Raw genomic sequence first — 16,982 nt, forward strand, 5'->3', positions numbered from 1 at the left:
TGTGAATGCTGGTACAGGCCTGGACTAAAACAGAAAGCCCCTGGAGCCTATCTTCTAATCCCAAATAGCTGAGGTTCCTCTGGGAGGGGAGGGTGATAGACATCTAATGACTGGCTAAGGAACACTCTGTTTCCTAGATTTTCTTAAGTATGTCTTAGGGTCAAATCAAAGCACTAGAGAATTGGGGTCTATGAATCACAGCACTGGACCAGACGTAGCCCTCAGAGTCATTCCTTGTATGAGTAACGTTTGGTGTGATACATCAGCCAGGCTCAACAGCTCCTCTAGGAAGCAGCCTCATGACATGCACCCTTCTGGAAGTTCATGATGGCGAGGGTCCTCTTAGAGCACACAGGGTCAGGTTCACATGGGATTCTTAAATACAAACCCCACCAGCTTTCTGCAGCAAGTACAGTTTAGACTCCCTTGAGTAATCATTTATTTTTATCACAATGAACAGTAGATTGCCAAACCAAACCAAACCAACCAACCAAAACAACCCAAAATCCAAATGGGGAGCCTGCTTACAGGCAGCTGTGGGCCACGCCTTAATACTAGCTTTACTCTGAATGGCCTTACCCATGATTTCTGCTGAGTCCTTTTTGTAACTCCAAAGGCTTGCATTGCAGGTTTTCTTTGTATGTATGTGCATGTGCGTGTGTGTGTGTGCGTTCTCAGGTGTTTTGACGCAGCTATATGTGGTAATTGCACACTTATGGATACATGTGTGCAGAAGCACAAAGCTGACATTAGGTATCTTCTCTGCTCACTGTCCACTTTATTTATTGAGGTAGGACCTCTCGCTGAGTTCTCAGCATGCCACTTCTAGCTGGTCCAGCTAGCTTATCCTGGGCATCCTGAACTTTTACTTGGTTCTGGGAATCTGAACTCAGGTCTTCATGCTTTTGTGGCACGTGCTTTATCCACTGAACCATCTCTTCAGCACTACATTGCCATTAAAAAAAAAAAAAAAACCCTTTTGACACAAAGATTTTCATTAGTAGTTAAAAATATAGTCTATTAAGAGAACAACTTTAAAATGTTTTATTGTTTGTCTTATTTTTCAAAGATGAACAGTAAAGGAAATTCTGGACAGTAAAGAAAATGACTCTGTAGCTTTAAAATATGAGAAAAAAAATGAGTCTTGCTCTTGTCAGAGCTCCCTGCTCTAAACCAGCTGAGAGGGAAAATGCTCACCTAACTGGATCTTCCCTGCTGCAGTGAAAGAACTCTTCCCCCAGTGGCCCTGAGGTTATGTCTAGATTAAACAGCTGCCTCCTATGTAGAAGGAAGCAAGCTTTCTTTTGTGTGTCAGTAAAGTTAATTATTAACAAACTCACAAACAGCAGATTAACACTGAAGATGTCTTGCTCCACATGACACTGAGTTTTCCACCTGTGACCTGGAAACACAAGCTTGGATAACTGCACGGTGGAATTAAATATTCATCTCCCCTTACAGTACCCACCCTCAGCCCTTTGACTGGCAAAGGAAGGGAAGAGTTAAGGCATCTGACTGGCTGAGATGAAAGACTACTTCATACAACCTTTAACTCTGCCTAGTTTCTGCCCCCACGCCACCCCCAACTCTGAAAGAAGGAAATCAGCTGAGTTCAGAGTAAAAGAAAAACTTATAAACAGAAAGGGGAAAGAAACCTCTGCCTTCAAAAGGGCACAACCTAACAGAAAGTAGTAGTTTAAATACAAGTGCTTACTGCTTTTTTCCCTTACTTAATCCCCAGAGCAGCCTCAGGAACAGAAATGAACTCCATCACAGAGATGAAGAAAATATTAGAATCTGCCAACTTTGCCAAGATCATGTAGATAACAAACTACAATGCTAGAATCTTTCAAAGCCCTGATGTAACTGTTATACCATCTTGGTGGATTAAACATCTTACAATTATAAAATGTACTTTATCTCCAGTAACAATGTTCATTAGTGTCCATTTTTCACAGCACAGAGAGATACTGAAGTGTGATGGAGCAGAGCCAGCTAAGCAGAACCTTCAGAGAATGTGTCGTACAGATTCTCACTTCTACACAATGTAAAGCCGGAGAGTAGAAACAATCTGTTCCACCACGTGCTGCAGTCAATGTGTAGACATTCTGACACACAGTAATAGGAATCTAAGAAGGTACAGACACTGTGCAGGAAAGCTCAGTAGTTCTGAAATCAGATTATTTATATGTTCTGTAGAACCAAGTGAGTACTGTTTGTTTGAATCAGCTTGTACGCTCCCCATAATACTACCTATAATAACTACAGCAATTATCACTACACATATTACTGAATAAGCAGATTGATTTTGCTGATTTCATTTACTTAATGAGTAACATAGTTCTCTGAAAGGGAAACACAGAGCTATAGTGTTGGTGAAAGGCAGCTACAGGACAAGGGCACACTGAAAGATCACTTAGAAACTAACTCTGTACCCAGGAGAGAATGACGGCTGGGTTAGGATTGCAGCAGGAACGGTGACTGCACAGATTTAACAGTGAGTACCAAGCAGATCTGCGACCAATCATACAAGGTCTGAGCAACTGTGAAAAGGGTTATTACTTTAGAATTTAGAAATGCATGTAGATTCCACAAAGTCATTTTAGAGGAGTGGCTGAAAATGTTCCACTGTTCAACCTATATGTTATCTACTCCTGTCTTATTCATCTGTATGTTTCAATGTATGAACAAAACATACTGCCATACCTATTACAGTAAGCCACATTTGTTTAAGCTATTTTTCTACTGACTCAATAAAAATAAATAATTGTATGTTTATCTATTTAGAACATACATGTGGAATAACTTAGAAAGTTCAGAATGCTGTACAAAAGGAATTGAGCATTCCGCTGAGTCAACTGATTCAGGAATCTTAACTGTTAACATTGGCCATGTTCCCTTTTGGTCTTTTCTTAAAGAGACCTATCGGTAAAGGCAATTTACTATTATGTTTTCAGAAAAAGAAAACAAAACAGTGGTTAAGTAAACATTTAATGAGTTAATTAATAGATGTAGTTCATAACCAAACAGATATGGATTCTAATCCTGACACTCCAACTTCACCAGCTTGGTGAGTTTGTCCAGATGAAGCTAAGTGGCAGTTTCCTCAGCTAAATTCTTTCTAGAAATACATTTCATGGAGTTACTCTGAAGACACTGTAGAGTAATCTCAATAATGCTCTCAGGCAATATCAATCATATTTATTAAACAGCTGGCTTTTCTATTATCTTGCTTAGCTTCCTTTGGCTTTTATTTTACAGTTCTATGTTTCTTTTTGTCATTTTAATAATTCTATGAATTCTCCTACACAGTGGTTGTTCCAGATATATGAAACAAATGGAGTTAGATAGATCTGGACTAAACTCTGATACTATTATTTACAATCTACACAATTCTGACAAATGTGAGTTGTCTGTTCTTCAGTTTCTTCACCTCTGTACTGATACATAGTATCAATGTATCTATATATCAATACATAGTTTCAATAGCAAATGTAATCACAGGGTAAGATACCTTGTACAACATCTGGAATATTTAACACTGTCATCAATATTTAAACACTGTCATCAAAACAGGATCTCAATGGTGACATTGTATTGCAAATATAGATGTTAGTCTCTTCTGTTCTCATTTTTTTCTCTATCACAAACAGGAAAATCTTGGTTTATATCTTGCCTATAAATCTTGACCAATGTTTTTAGTTGTTTTCTTACATTCAGCAGCTGATGCATTAAGCCAGGAAACCTTTTATTTTCAAATAAAATCTGAACCAGAAGGGACAATAAAAAAGACCTATAAATAAAGGAGTTGAAAGGAGTTCAGAGACTGACAAGGGTAGTGCAGTAGGCAAGCACTCTACATGCTTCTCCTTGGGCTAACCCAGGACAGCCCTCATTTTGAAAACTACCGAGCAACACATCTCAGTAATACAAAAATTTCTTTTCTCAGTGGAATAAACAATGAATTGCCTGAATTCGTTGGTGTGTTGCGTGTAAAGATAGAATGACAGAAACATGACTATAGCCCAGACATTCTATACTTAGGAAGAAATCCAAGCATCACAAATTCTTCCCTCTTTCAAAAGGATGTTAAGATGATAAACATAGACAGTTCAGTTAACCTTGTGCAATACAAATACCAATTGATTTTAATGAGACAAATGTTACACTCAAGAAGTGGGGTCCTTTATATGCCGGTTTCTCCACAAAGAAACTGAGCCTGGTCTGAATTACATTAGTTACCTTCTATATGTGTTCCTATTACACTCAAGCAGTCAATGTATTCAAGCAGTCAATGTATTCACAAACATTAAAGATGGCAAAATGTTAGGTCCACCTCAGTTGGATTCAAAATATTTTATCACAAACTGAAAACTTCAGGAAACATTTAATGCATTTGTAACTAGTCAAAGTAATTCCTTTGAATATAAGTTAGTGATAATATCCATAAGCTTCTCAAGATTCAAATGAACATGAAAAATTTAAACATTAAAACAAAATGAAATCATCAATAAAGTCTGGGCAACTATGCCCTATAAGGACAATCACTTTAGTTAGTAACATCCCATCTTTTACACTTCCTGAAAATAACCCACTCTTCTAAAATATAACTAATGGAAAACTAACAACATAAATTCAACTTTACATTTCTGTTTGCCAGAGTATAATATTCTGTTGAAAGTAGACTGCTCACAACTGCAGCTCATTTTAAAAACAGGTGTCCCAGATAATGTCACTTGATCTAACACCTTCTTGCTTTGGTAAGTAATACTGTCACCGAGGGCAAGAACTGGATTTATGCTTTGACCAGGGCTCTGAGCCGACTGCAGGGCATGCAAGCTGCTGTAGAACTTGAGCACCAGGCAAATGTGTTATGCTAATTATTGTTACATGATCTTGACATGAGCTAATCCTCATTCCTGCTAAGTTCCTTAGTAAATAAAGCCATAATGCTTCAGCGATAATAGGAGCTGCATAATACAAAAGAATATGAAATTCAACAGATGAGGGGACAGTTAGTGACAGCCATTCATCTCCTTAGCTGAGTACGTATTTATTCCATAAAGCAGAAAGTCTGTACATCGAAGCATCTCAGTCTACCGTTAAATCTGGAAATAAGGCAAGGAGAAATGGTGCACGTTGCTTCGACTTTGAGCTTCTTATTTTCAAGGAAAATCAACTAAAGGTTGTAATTATAGGAGAGTACCAAAGTTGATAATCAACATGAATTAGCAATACACATGCTTTGACACTAATACAGTATCAGTTAGCACCAAGTACGGGGAACCACGATACAATAACTTACAGAAACCATGTTACCAGTCATTATTAATTAATATTTATTTAAGTTTATTTATTAATGTTAAATCAAAAGATTTAACAAATATAAGTAGTATATAATTAAAGTAGTATTTTACTAGCTACAATAAAGCATTGCTACATTAGATTTTATAGTAATTATTTATGTAAAATATAGCCCTATGGAAGTACTTGTAGAAAAATAGCTAACAAATCAAAAGCGTTGACTGAACTGAGTCACACCACAGTTGACTGAGCACTTACTCAAAGCCTTCTGCTCAGTTTACGCTGCTCTATACTTCAGAGGCTTCTATCGCTCTGGCCCTTTTCTTAGTAATCACTACAGCTACCAACATGGTTACTGGATAATTCTTTTTACAAGAAAATTAATTAAAACACATCATTTACCCATATCTCTTACCTAACTCTAACTCCTCATACGTCCTGTTTCCTCTTGCTTCACACACACACACACACACACACACACACACACGCATGCATGCATGCAACACACACACACAAGCACACATGTGCACACATCATGCTAACTCCATTTATATATGGACATATATAAATATGGCTGCTTATATGTACATGATTTCAGGGCTTAACACTTGGTATTGGATAATTAATTAGGGGCTCATCCCTAAAGACTAATTCTCCCTTCTTTAGCAGTAATTAGTCGGCTATAATTCTTTGTCTAGGGTAGGGCCTTGTGAAATTTCCCTCTTCTGTGTTAACATGTCTATTGGTGTTGTCATTGATCAAATAATGTTTAGGCAGCCATATTCTTATGAAGAAGATATAATTACAATTTACAAGAAAAATAACGATTAAAAATCTATTCCGTGTGTATAAGACAATATTTGTTTTTTATGTGAATGTTTTAAAAGTCTGAACTAGGCTGGGCAAGATGGTTCACAAGTAGAATACCAGTTCTTCGGAGTCTGAGGCAGAAGGATCACAGTGAGTTTGAGGCCAGTCTAGATTGCATAATGAGTTCTAGGCTAAAGTAAAACCCTGTATTAACCCTTTGTCCCCTTGCCTTCACCCAAGAATTATAAACTAGAAAAGTAGCAGTGGGTAACTTGGGTGGTAGGACTGTATAAATTTGAGCTTTTGGTTTATGTTTTTCTACATTCTTAAATGGTCACAAATGAACTACCTTTAAAATAAAAATGCTAAGCTACATTTATCTTGCATTGTATATTCTGTTCAATACGTGGTATCCAATTACTGATAGGTTAAGAACAGTATTTATTTATACTTGGTGTCTAAAGCATGGGCTCACTCTACCTTCCTTATTAATAATGGTCTAGAAATATGCTAGATAATATTAATGCAACAGAAAAAAGGAAATGCTAGTCGTAGCTTATTTGCCTTTATAGACCCCATTGTTTCAACTGTTTCAAAACAGGCCAGTTTAAAATGAAGACAGTATAAGAATTGCAAGCAACTACTTTTACTGCCAACAAAGGTCTTTCTGGTGAGATGTCTGCAACCAGCACTCACATGCACACCTCATAACATTTTAAAAGCCACTCAGAAGGATTCTGAGCTTTAATAAGCTGTAGTACAATACGCTTAAAGATTCTCTGGGCATTTTCCCTTTGGGGAATTTAAAAGACAATAAAATAGATTTCGAAGAAAATGGTTGAAAGATGCATTCTAATACTTAAGGTGCTTATGAACAGATAAAAAAAGTCTACTTTTATGGCTTGAGTGCTTAAAATCTAATCTTTTCTCCAGGACTCAAAGTTCTTTCTTTTATGTTACAAGTTATTTTTTCCAAGTAAATGAAAGCCCTCATTTGTATAATTTTTAAAATAATAACATTGAGATAAATGATCTAAGGGTCCCTTCTAGTCTCACAATTTTAATATTTCTAAAGGGCTACTACATTAATGATTATTTTTCTAGATCTGGTAGAAATGAATTAACTGACAATCAATATTTTAGAAAGTCCAGGATTACTTTTAATCAAAATAATATGGTTATGCATGGTAATCCTATTATACGGAGTTGTAGCAAGAGTATTTTTTTGCTAATAAAAGTTTACATGTTACAGAAGATTAAAAAGGTCCACATTAGTATAAAGTACTTTGAAGAAAACTTTAAAACGATCTGACTGACCTGATGACTTGGTTGCAGTGGGCACACATGGGAGTTCGCTTGCCCGCTGGAATGTGCTCAGCTCTTTGTACAAGTGTGTCTTGGTCGCCTGGCTGGGGTGGCCCAACAGCTGGGTTCACAGGTGCCCCTGTACCTGTAGAACTTGCACTGTTTAAAATTCTTCCAGTAGAAGGTGCTAGGAATTAAATGCCAGAGAACCAGAATGAGAAAAAGCCAAATATGAACCTTTCCTAATAACAAAATCACTGGTTAACTTATTCATTTACCCACTAACACTATGGCAACATTACGGCTCAAACACTAGGTGGTAGTTAAACAAGTGAACAGAGAATAAACCAGGGATTGGCCACAATATGAGTGACAACAATGACGTGCATCCACTCCTTTCTTACTTTCACAAGGAGATATGCTTAGGTGACTGTCATAGGTGATATATTTCTCTCCATCCCATTGTCTCTGCTCACTTTCATTAATTAACTTAGTTCCAAATATATCACAGGCATGTAGGAAACATCAGTGTGCTGAAGACAAAGAGCTTGCTCTACTGTCTCCCAGCTTGTATTTTCCAAGAAGATGATGTCATCAGATACCAGGCATGTCAGCTAGTTATCCAGCATCTTCCCTGATCCTTCCAGAGCAGGGAAGAACAGGGTCAGGTTTCCACAGATTTGCCTCCATTCCCACAATGCTTCTTCCTATTGAGGTCCTGAATGGTTTTTTGTTTGTTTGTTTGTTTGTTTTGTACTAGCTGCCAAAACGTCTCCTCTCCCTCATATTCATTCCCCAGTGATCACTGAAGACTGAAATGCTGGCATACCAGACTCTGTACAGTGGTTCAGAAGTTTCCTTGCTCTCATCAGTGAATGCAGCTCATGTCTCTGCACTGTGCATGAGTCTGTCCAGTCACCTCCTGGTCAATGCCGTTTTTCACCTCTTTGCTTTCACTTAATGCAATACCACACAGCCTCATTTTTTCTTGTGCACATGATCTCCTATGCACAGGCTGCCTTTGCCCCAAGCAATGCCATTCCTCTACCCTAACCTTTGTATGCACAGCAACTACCACGATTTAAGACGCAACTCCTCAGTGAACTATTTAAAACCTTCTCCCTGACCCACATCTACCATGGTTCCTTTCACATAACAGAGATCAAATGTATGTCTATGTTCCCATAATTTTCCATGAATGTCTTAAGTACTCCACTAATACTTCTGTGTATTTTCTTCTTCAACATAGCATGTTCCCAAGAACTCTTAGTCCTATGCTCTGACAAATACAATCTCTGAAATGAATAAATCAATCAATACATTGGTGAGTAAACATAAATGGGTCTGAAACCAGCGGAAGGCTTCTCTTAACCATTAGGTTTTAAACAATTAAAACCTAATGGAATAGAAAAGATACACATTTAAATGGTTTAAAGGGAACAATTTAAATGAAAACATACACATATAACACAAATCAATAGCATATGATACATATACTCTTCTATGGCCACCCAAGTAGACAACATCCATTAAAGGTGTGATTAGAACTGTATACAATTAATTATATAGCTACCAGGATAGTTTATTAGAATAAAATATGTTTGCAAAGATTTGCAATTACAGACCCAGAATCCCTGCCCTTGTATGGTGCTGTGGGTGGTGCTCACTCTATGAAATGCAGCTTTCAAACACCAAGGAACCGGGTTGCGAATGCATTTCCATGTTCCTTAGTTTACATAGTATCTTAAACAAATGCGAAAGGACATTAGTGCCATATATATTTGGCATAACTTCTCCCTTGGTACTTCGTTTACTCTCAGAACATAATCCTACCATAGCTCTGCAGTTTCTATGCACGGGTTTGCTATCTCCTGAAGTACTGGAAAGCACTTTCCATGCTCAGTCTAGAAGTCTACATTTGAAGCATGTAAATAGGTCTCTTCTTGGACACACTAAAGGGTTCCCCAAGAACCTCTCTTTTTAAATTCTCCCATGCAGGCAGCCATGGATGGCAGTCTGCCTCCCATGTCCCTAATACTTCATGTTCAGACTCCAGCAACTACTTCACAAGTGTTCTTCAGTCAACCCCTCCTTTCTTATCCACACCTTACCCTATCGTTTGACTTTTAGGACAAGTTTCATCACTATCCCAGATTGCATCTGGGATTTCTCCTCTTTTCCCATTTCTTGTGGGCACATGCAGTGGGTACATACACATATAGACTTTGTTCAGGGTCCTTTGAGAAAATCATAATGGACCCTCACCTCTGTGAACTTCAGCCAACGAAATATCCAGTAAGTGTTACTTACTTACCCTTGCCCTATTCTGCAAGGATCATTCAAGTTTTGCTTTCTTCTCCAACGTCTCCACTGACCACTACAGGAGAAGTGTTTCCTCTCTTTTAACATCTACAGCATCCTGCCTGGATAATTTACATACTATTTATCCAGCTCCTATTAATATCTTTTCTTTTCCAAGTCAATTAATTCTTAAAATGGGTACAACATATGTACTCTTTTTTGCCACTGGAGAACTATACCTTACGACTAGAAAGTGAAAGGCATTTAAGCAAACATGAAAAAGAAGATCAGTTCACTTTGTTGTCTCTGCCCTCAGACTATGCAGAAAGCCATTTCTTAAATGTGGATTAGGGTTAGGGTTTCAAATGTGAAAGTTACTAATTGGAAAATCTGGAAATCAGACCTCAAAGAGAATAAAACCCTTTCATCTACCATATCACATTATCTATGCATAAGCCCTAAAGTACTGAGTCATCCGGACATTTCTAAGCAGTGAATGAGTACAAAAATCCTTAAGCAGTCACTGTAGAATAGGACATAACCCATCTGGCTCAGGCCTCAAGAAGGTACATGAGAAACTAACTTATTTATATAAAAATCATTTTTAATCACAAAACATGTGGCTGTATCTTAAATAAAAATAAGAAGGCTCTAAGTGCTACTGCTTCCTGTTAGTTTTATGTACCACCTCGGGTGTGAAGGAAATTCTCACACTTGTTTGTTGCTGTGTGCTAGCAGACAGAGCTATGCAGGCCTGGTAACAACTGAGCCCTGAGCAGTCATAAGACATGGTTACTTACGATATGGATCAAATACTATTGCTTTGTGATGAATCTCACTCTTCTTTAGTACAGGAACGGCTAACATTTGAATAACTAAGTACCATCCTATGGCTCTAGCCACTTGGCAAGATGAGGCATAAGAAAATGAGGCACTGGGTGAATGAATCAATGAGTTCAGTTTCCATGATAGTTACTGCAGCATCTCAGAAAAGTCCTCATCCATGAGGACTAGATGCTTCAAATACATTGAACCCGGTGTAAAAGCTGTCTATCTTGATGACAATAAGCGCTTAATGATAGCACTTAATAATGTATTTTTCCCCTTTTCTTTCTAGTAAAACAATCACATAAGAACACAGAGTCACCCCCATTTCACAATGTAGAAATTTAAGCCACAAAAACTGTCATGAGTCAGTACAGTGGGAAGTGAGCCCCACTTTAGATTAGATTTCTTCTTCAACCTTAATCCAGAACAATTTTCATTAAACTTGGATTCTTTTGTGGATGATCTCTACCCGACTAGAACTTTGTTTGAAATGTTTTCCTTTTGTAATAAACATATTTCAGCACCACAAAGCTCTCTAGAAATTCAAAGCCATTAGCCATTATTCAATAAACCGTGGGAATGTCCCATTCATTAACTAATATTGAGTTTTCAAGGGTTATAATAACACACGTCCATACCCAGTCATTCCATTTGCTTTTCAACATTTAGTGTTTACAGAGATCAACACCAAATAATTTAAACATGTATTAAATAGTTTTATCAGTATGTTAGATGCCTGAGCAAATATTGTTAAATTAATCAAGCAAAATATACAGAATGACTTACAGTTGAGTTACTAGTTTTAAGAGTATTTGTCATGATGATGTATCAAATCTGTTGTCTCTCTCCACTTCTTGCCACATGAGCTCTTGCTCACATGTGCACACCCACACACACACACACACAAAAGCACACATACATCTACAAAACCACATATTCAAAGGCTCAAATCAAAGGTATGGCTTTTTTTTGTTGTTTAAAAATGAAAGGAAATAAAGAAGAAGAGAACCGTTGCATCATTACAATGTTATTGCTACCACTTAACAGATGAGAAACACAGTCAGGAAAGGACAGTGGCTGCCATGGACATGAAGTTAAGCAACTGCTTTCTAAACTACTCAGCATCAAGCTATGAGCTTCGCTTTACCACTATGAATAAAAACAATTTATGCCTTCATAAAGTTTAAAAAAAAACCTCACAGACCAGCAAATAACTGATTTTGTTTACAGTGCAATACAGTTCAGATATAAAATGTTTCTGAGAAGTACAGGTGACATGGTTTTGTGTCCCCATCCAAGGTGCTAGGAGATGGTGGTAGACACTTTTATAAGGTAGGGCCCAGTAGGAGTTTACACCCCAACATGAACTCTTGATATGGGCTATGAGGTGACCTCTGCCACACACTCCTGTCATGATGAGACTTCATTACAGATTAACAAGCCAAAAAGGACAATGGACTGAAACCTGTGTAGTAATATCATGACTGTTGTTGGTGTGCAACTGCCCTCTGATTGGATCTGAGGCCTGCTCCAGAGAGGACCCATGCCTGGTACTACAAACCTGTCTAATGAGCAGCTGGAGATTTTTTCCCCGAGTGAAATAAATACATTGACATAGTTATCAAACTGCCTTCCAAATAGATATGTTTGTACCTATAAACTAAAATTCCTTAGCTTTAATCAGAGAAACCTCCCATTACAGTGGATTGGAAGTGAAATGTAGAGACTTGTGGATGCCCAACAAGCTGAGAATACGTGACAGTTGAGGACTCAGCCTAACTACACATTCACATGGGAAAGACTCCAAGGCTTGGGAAGCTTTGTGGAAGTAGATAAGAGCTGGGGCATACAGTGAAAGGCTCTGAAATGCCGACCTCGAGACTCCACATAGACATCTGCAATCAGGAATTCACAGCTGCAGTTACCAGCACCGGATCTACGCAAGATGGGTCCCATCAAAGATCAGTTAAGGAAGTGGGAAAAAAAGGTGCTCCTTGGATAGTGAGCAAACAGTGCTAATGGCCTTGTCAGGCATAGGTGGGAGAGGAAGTCCTTGGTCCTGTGAAGGCTGGATGCCCCAGTGTGGAGAATCAGAGGCTGGGGAGGTGGGAGTGGGTGGGGGGGGGTGGGGGCACATCCTCATAGAAGCAGGAGGAGGGGAAATGGGATGGGGGATTCTGGGTGGGGGGGATGGGAAAGGGGATAACATCTGAAATGTAAATAAAATATACAATAAAAAATTAATTTAAAAAAGATAGACATTATATATCACAGAAGCCAATAAAGGAATAGGTGGAAAATCTGGGTCCTTAAATGACATTCAATTCTGAAGTCTTTGTCTCCATGTATTCATTCATTCAAACACATATTATAAACCAGTTATATGCCATGTTCTTTGTCAGGGACTGCTTTGAATCACTAAAATGGGAAGGCAAATGTGATCCTCAAGCATGAGAGAAATCTGGGAATACTAACCTTCTGATCATAATCAAGATGATTAACTTCTATTTTAATTTTTAATTTCCATACTAAGCTGCCCTAATTGCTTGAGCTATCAATGTGACCCACCCCAGAGTCATCTGAAGGCATCTCAACTGAGGGACTGCCTAGATCAAGTTGGCCTGTGGCATGTCTGTGAAGCAGTCTTGATTGCTGACTGATGTGGAAGGAACCTGCACACTGTAGGTGGCACCATCCCTAGGCAGGTGGGACTGAGCTGTACAAGGATGCTGGCAGAGCATGAACCACAGAGAAAGCAAGAGAACAAGCCAGCAAGCAGCCTTTGCCCGTGGTTTCTGTTTTAGTTCCTCCCCTAACACCTTCAATGATGGACTGTGGTCTGGAAGTCTAAGCCAAATACACCCTTCCCTCCGCAGACTGTTTCTGGTCAGAGTGCTTTATCACAACAACAGAGATCAAACTAGAACATGGGCATAGTTGAATAATTCAGGGAAAATGTATGAAAGCATTGGTTTTTTTTTTTCCTTTTTGCTTGTAAAACCATCATTCCAAAAAGAACAGACTTGCCCTAGTGCCTTTAAAAGCTTAGATTATATTAAGACCTTCATATACTTTAATAGGCTATTTTACTTTCCACAGTGATATGCCTTTCTTTATTTAAACATGGCTATCTATTCTTTAGTCTTTAATAGGTACAAAAATTCTTCAAATAAAGCATATGTATGTAAGGTTGAATTTCTTATGTTTTGAAAACCAAAAGGAGTATGTGTTTATATATTTTTGAATAAATAAGCAACAAAGAAAATTATGGAAATTAACCTAGAAATAACCATAAAAATTCTAATTCCTTGTGAAAATCAGATAATACTTTACTTTCATTGTCAGAAGAATGAGCTGATATTTTAAATGTTAATGAATATGAATGTTACCAGAAAGATAAAAGACAAGTGTTCACTGCTCCAACTCGGCTTTCAGAAGTCATATATGAGTTTATGATGTGAAAAACAACTGTTTGAATCGCAAGGAGTGTTCCTATTTGAAATGCTAAGCTAATCTAGGGCTTGTATAAATAAACTGGTCCATATCAAAGTGACACTTTTGAACTGTAATTCAGCAGTCGAGTATGTTCTTGAAGGTATGGTAGAAGTTTTCCACACACTAAATCGAGTAGCAGTATGGCCACACGCGTGCACAGTACTGTGGCCAGTGGACAGTTTCTTCTCTGCCCCTTCCCAATCATCTTAAACAGATGGTGGCCAAGAGAAAACAGGGTCTGTGCATTTTCTATCAAGCTCCTTATGTTGAAAGCATAAACAACAGTCTACTGTTCATAATCCAGGCGTGAAATTATATGCAACAAAAATGGAAAGAGTTAAGCCACGATCTAAGATCAGAGGACACTCTGAGGTTTGTGCAATTTTTATTAAGTGGCATCAAGGACTTGCTTAATTCAATGATTAAAAGCAAAATTGGACAGATTAAACTCTTATCATCTATGTAAGCAGTGGGGAATGCTGGCATGTCCGCCATGAAGAACTGGAACAGGTGCATCTAAGGCTAAGTATCAAATGTCGCTGCCACCTCACCAGGGCAGCCTCTTCCATTAGCAGCCGTCCTTTCAACGGTAAGAACTCAGATTAAACTGGATCTACAAAGTCTTAATTAAAGTGAATATAGGAACTTGGATTAAGCGCCATTCTCTTAATTTTTTTTATAATGCATGTTACCAAATATTACTCAGTACACAGACTTGTACTCTCTATTAAGACTCTCATAGACTTCTCTCTATTAAGCTTACAGAAAAATTTTCTTTGTGACATAGTTGCAATTATATAACAGATAAAAAACACAAGATGGTAACACATGGGGTTTTACTATGATTAATTAAAGTCAGCAAATAATTTATCATAACATGTACAGTGTTTCTGAATAATTTCATTACTGTTATGTGTGACATATAGTGGGAAGTAAAGTCATGTTTTTATTGTGGGATGCCAGCATTATTCATAAAAAAATTAAAAAAAAAGAATAAAAAGCAAAAGAAACAAAAGTCTCAAACAAAATATTTATTTTCGAAAATCTAAGAAATGTATTTAGCATGTGTCTGCATGTTTGTGTGCGCCACAGCACACGCTAAGAGGTCAGAGTACGCTAGGCAGGAGTCAGTCCTCTCCCTCCATCCTGAGGGTTCTATGTATCAACTGAGGCTCAGCAAGGTTGATGGCAGGCACCTGTAACTGCTTAGCTGTCTTGCCCAAACACACATCTTAAAAGGCAAAACTGAGGTGTACCTTATAATCTCAGGAATATTGAAAAGGATTGCTAGCCTTATCCACAGGCTGGGGAAGGCAGCTCAGTTGTAAAATGCTGGCCATGCAGGCATGAGGACTGGAGCTTGGATCCCCAGTACCCACATAAAAGTCGAGCATGGTGACAAGCATGTACAATCTCAGGCATGGTGAAGTAAAGAGAATCTTTAAAGCTAGCCAGTTGAAATTAACTGTGACGATTATCTAGACTCGACTACATTTGGAATTAACTAAAACCCAAGAGGCTGGGATACTTGTGAGCAATCTTTTTCTTGATTAAATAATTTGAAATGGGAAGACTCACTTTTAATCCAGATCCTTAGATGTGAGATGATCCATCATTAATCTGGGCCACACCAGATTTAATTTTAAATATTAAAATTAGTAGACATAGAAGAAGGAAGCTCTTTCTCTTTGTTTGCTTGTCCGTACTCTTGTAAGTACACTCCTTTATGGACATTAGGGCCTACTTCTTCAGTATTTTGGCATCGACTGTACTGAAGACCAGCTGAGATATCTAGTCTTATGGACTGAACAACTATTGGATTTTTGGACCTTCAGTTGGTAGACAGCCATCAATGAACTACAGGACCACAGCCTGTAAGCCATTCTAATAAGTCTCATATTTCATATATTCATTATATACGCTCTGTTCCTCTAGAGAACCATGACTAAGAATGGACAGCAACTGAGGAAGACATGACACTGACCTCCATCCTCAACACATAAAAACATGTACATACATACAACATGCATACAAAAATGGATATTAAATTTCTATCTAGGTATGATGGCTCTCTCATACAATTCTACTATTGAGATGTTGAGACAGGAGGGTCATGAGTTCAAGATCAACTTTAGCTACAAAGTGAGTTTGGGAACAGACTGGACTATATGACTATAAAAATAATTGTAATTTGCATTCTATTTGCATGAAGCATGTAATTATATACATTATTTCATAATTTTTCAAAATGTAATAAAAATAACTTGTTTACCATCTTCTTAACAAAAACAAGCAAACAACAGCCTAATCTCAGAGAAAAGGGAGGAAGATAAATAGGACTCAAAGTACCCGCATAAATAGAATCCTCATTAGGCAGACAAAGACTCACATAGAAAGAAAAAATGCAAGATTTTATTATGTTAAATAATTCTGTTTTCTAAGCTGCAACATTAGAAACATCATCACTTGTGCCCAGCTTCCCAATCTACCACCAAATGTGAAGAAAGAAAATGAAGCAGTGTAAAGAAAATATAACTACATTACAGAATGTGCCCAAAATGTCTCATAAACACCAGGGGTCAAACTCAACATGAGAGTTCATCTGATTAACAAAGCATTTAGTTATTAAACCACTCCTTAGAGACTAGACTCATTCTTTACTCTACTTGAAAGATATATCCAGGGATAAGCACCTGCTTCCAAACATCACTTGGATACAGAGAAGCAAATTAAGTAATCACATGTGGAACAGGATTAATGCTACAACAAAGGGTGCTTCCAGCTCCCCAGTAAAGTTTGCATCTACTGTGCAGAATTAGGAAGCATAACATCTTTCTTGTTAATACAGTTTGAATCTAAAGTTTGGGTTTTCCTGTAAGGAACCATGAATTTTTTGTATGATTTTTTGCTTCTTTTGAAAATGTGATTTGAATGCAAAT

The 16,982-nt window shown here is 37.8% G+C and overlaps 1 protein-coding gene across 8 annotated transcripts in view; it reads right to left on the reverse strand.

Moving 5' to 3' along the window:
• The window catches only part of Pdlim5 (PDZ and LIM domain 5), a 158,466-nt gene that overhangs the window by 12,321 nt on the left and 129,163 nt on the right, over positions 1 to 16,982 (reverse strand). For all 8 annotated transcript variants that reach the window (XM_076933316.1, XM_076933315.1, XM_076933314.1 and 5 more), the window contains one exon: positions 7,432 to 7,606. In XM_076933316.1, coding sequence (XP_076789431.1) covers positions 7,432 to 7,606 — 175 coding nt within the window. The remainder of the gene's footprint in view (positions 1 to 7,431; positions 7,607 to 16,982) is intronic.

This window comes from Arvicanthis niloticus, chromosome 4 (genome assembly GCF_011762505.2).
Source record: "Arvicanthis niloticus isolate mArvNil1 chromosome 4, mArvNil1.pat.X, whole genome shotgun sequence".
In the NCBI taxonomy this organism is placed as follows: domain Eukaryota; kingdom Metazoa; phylum Chordata; class Mammalia; order Rodentia; family Muridae; genus Arvicanthis; species Arvicanthis niloticus.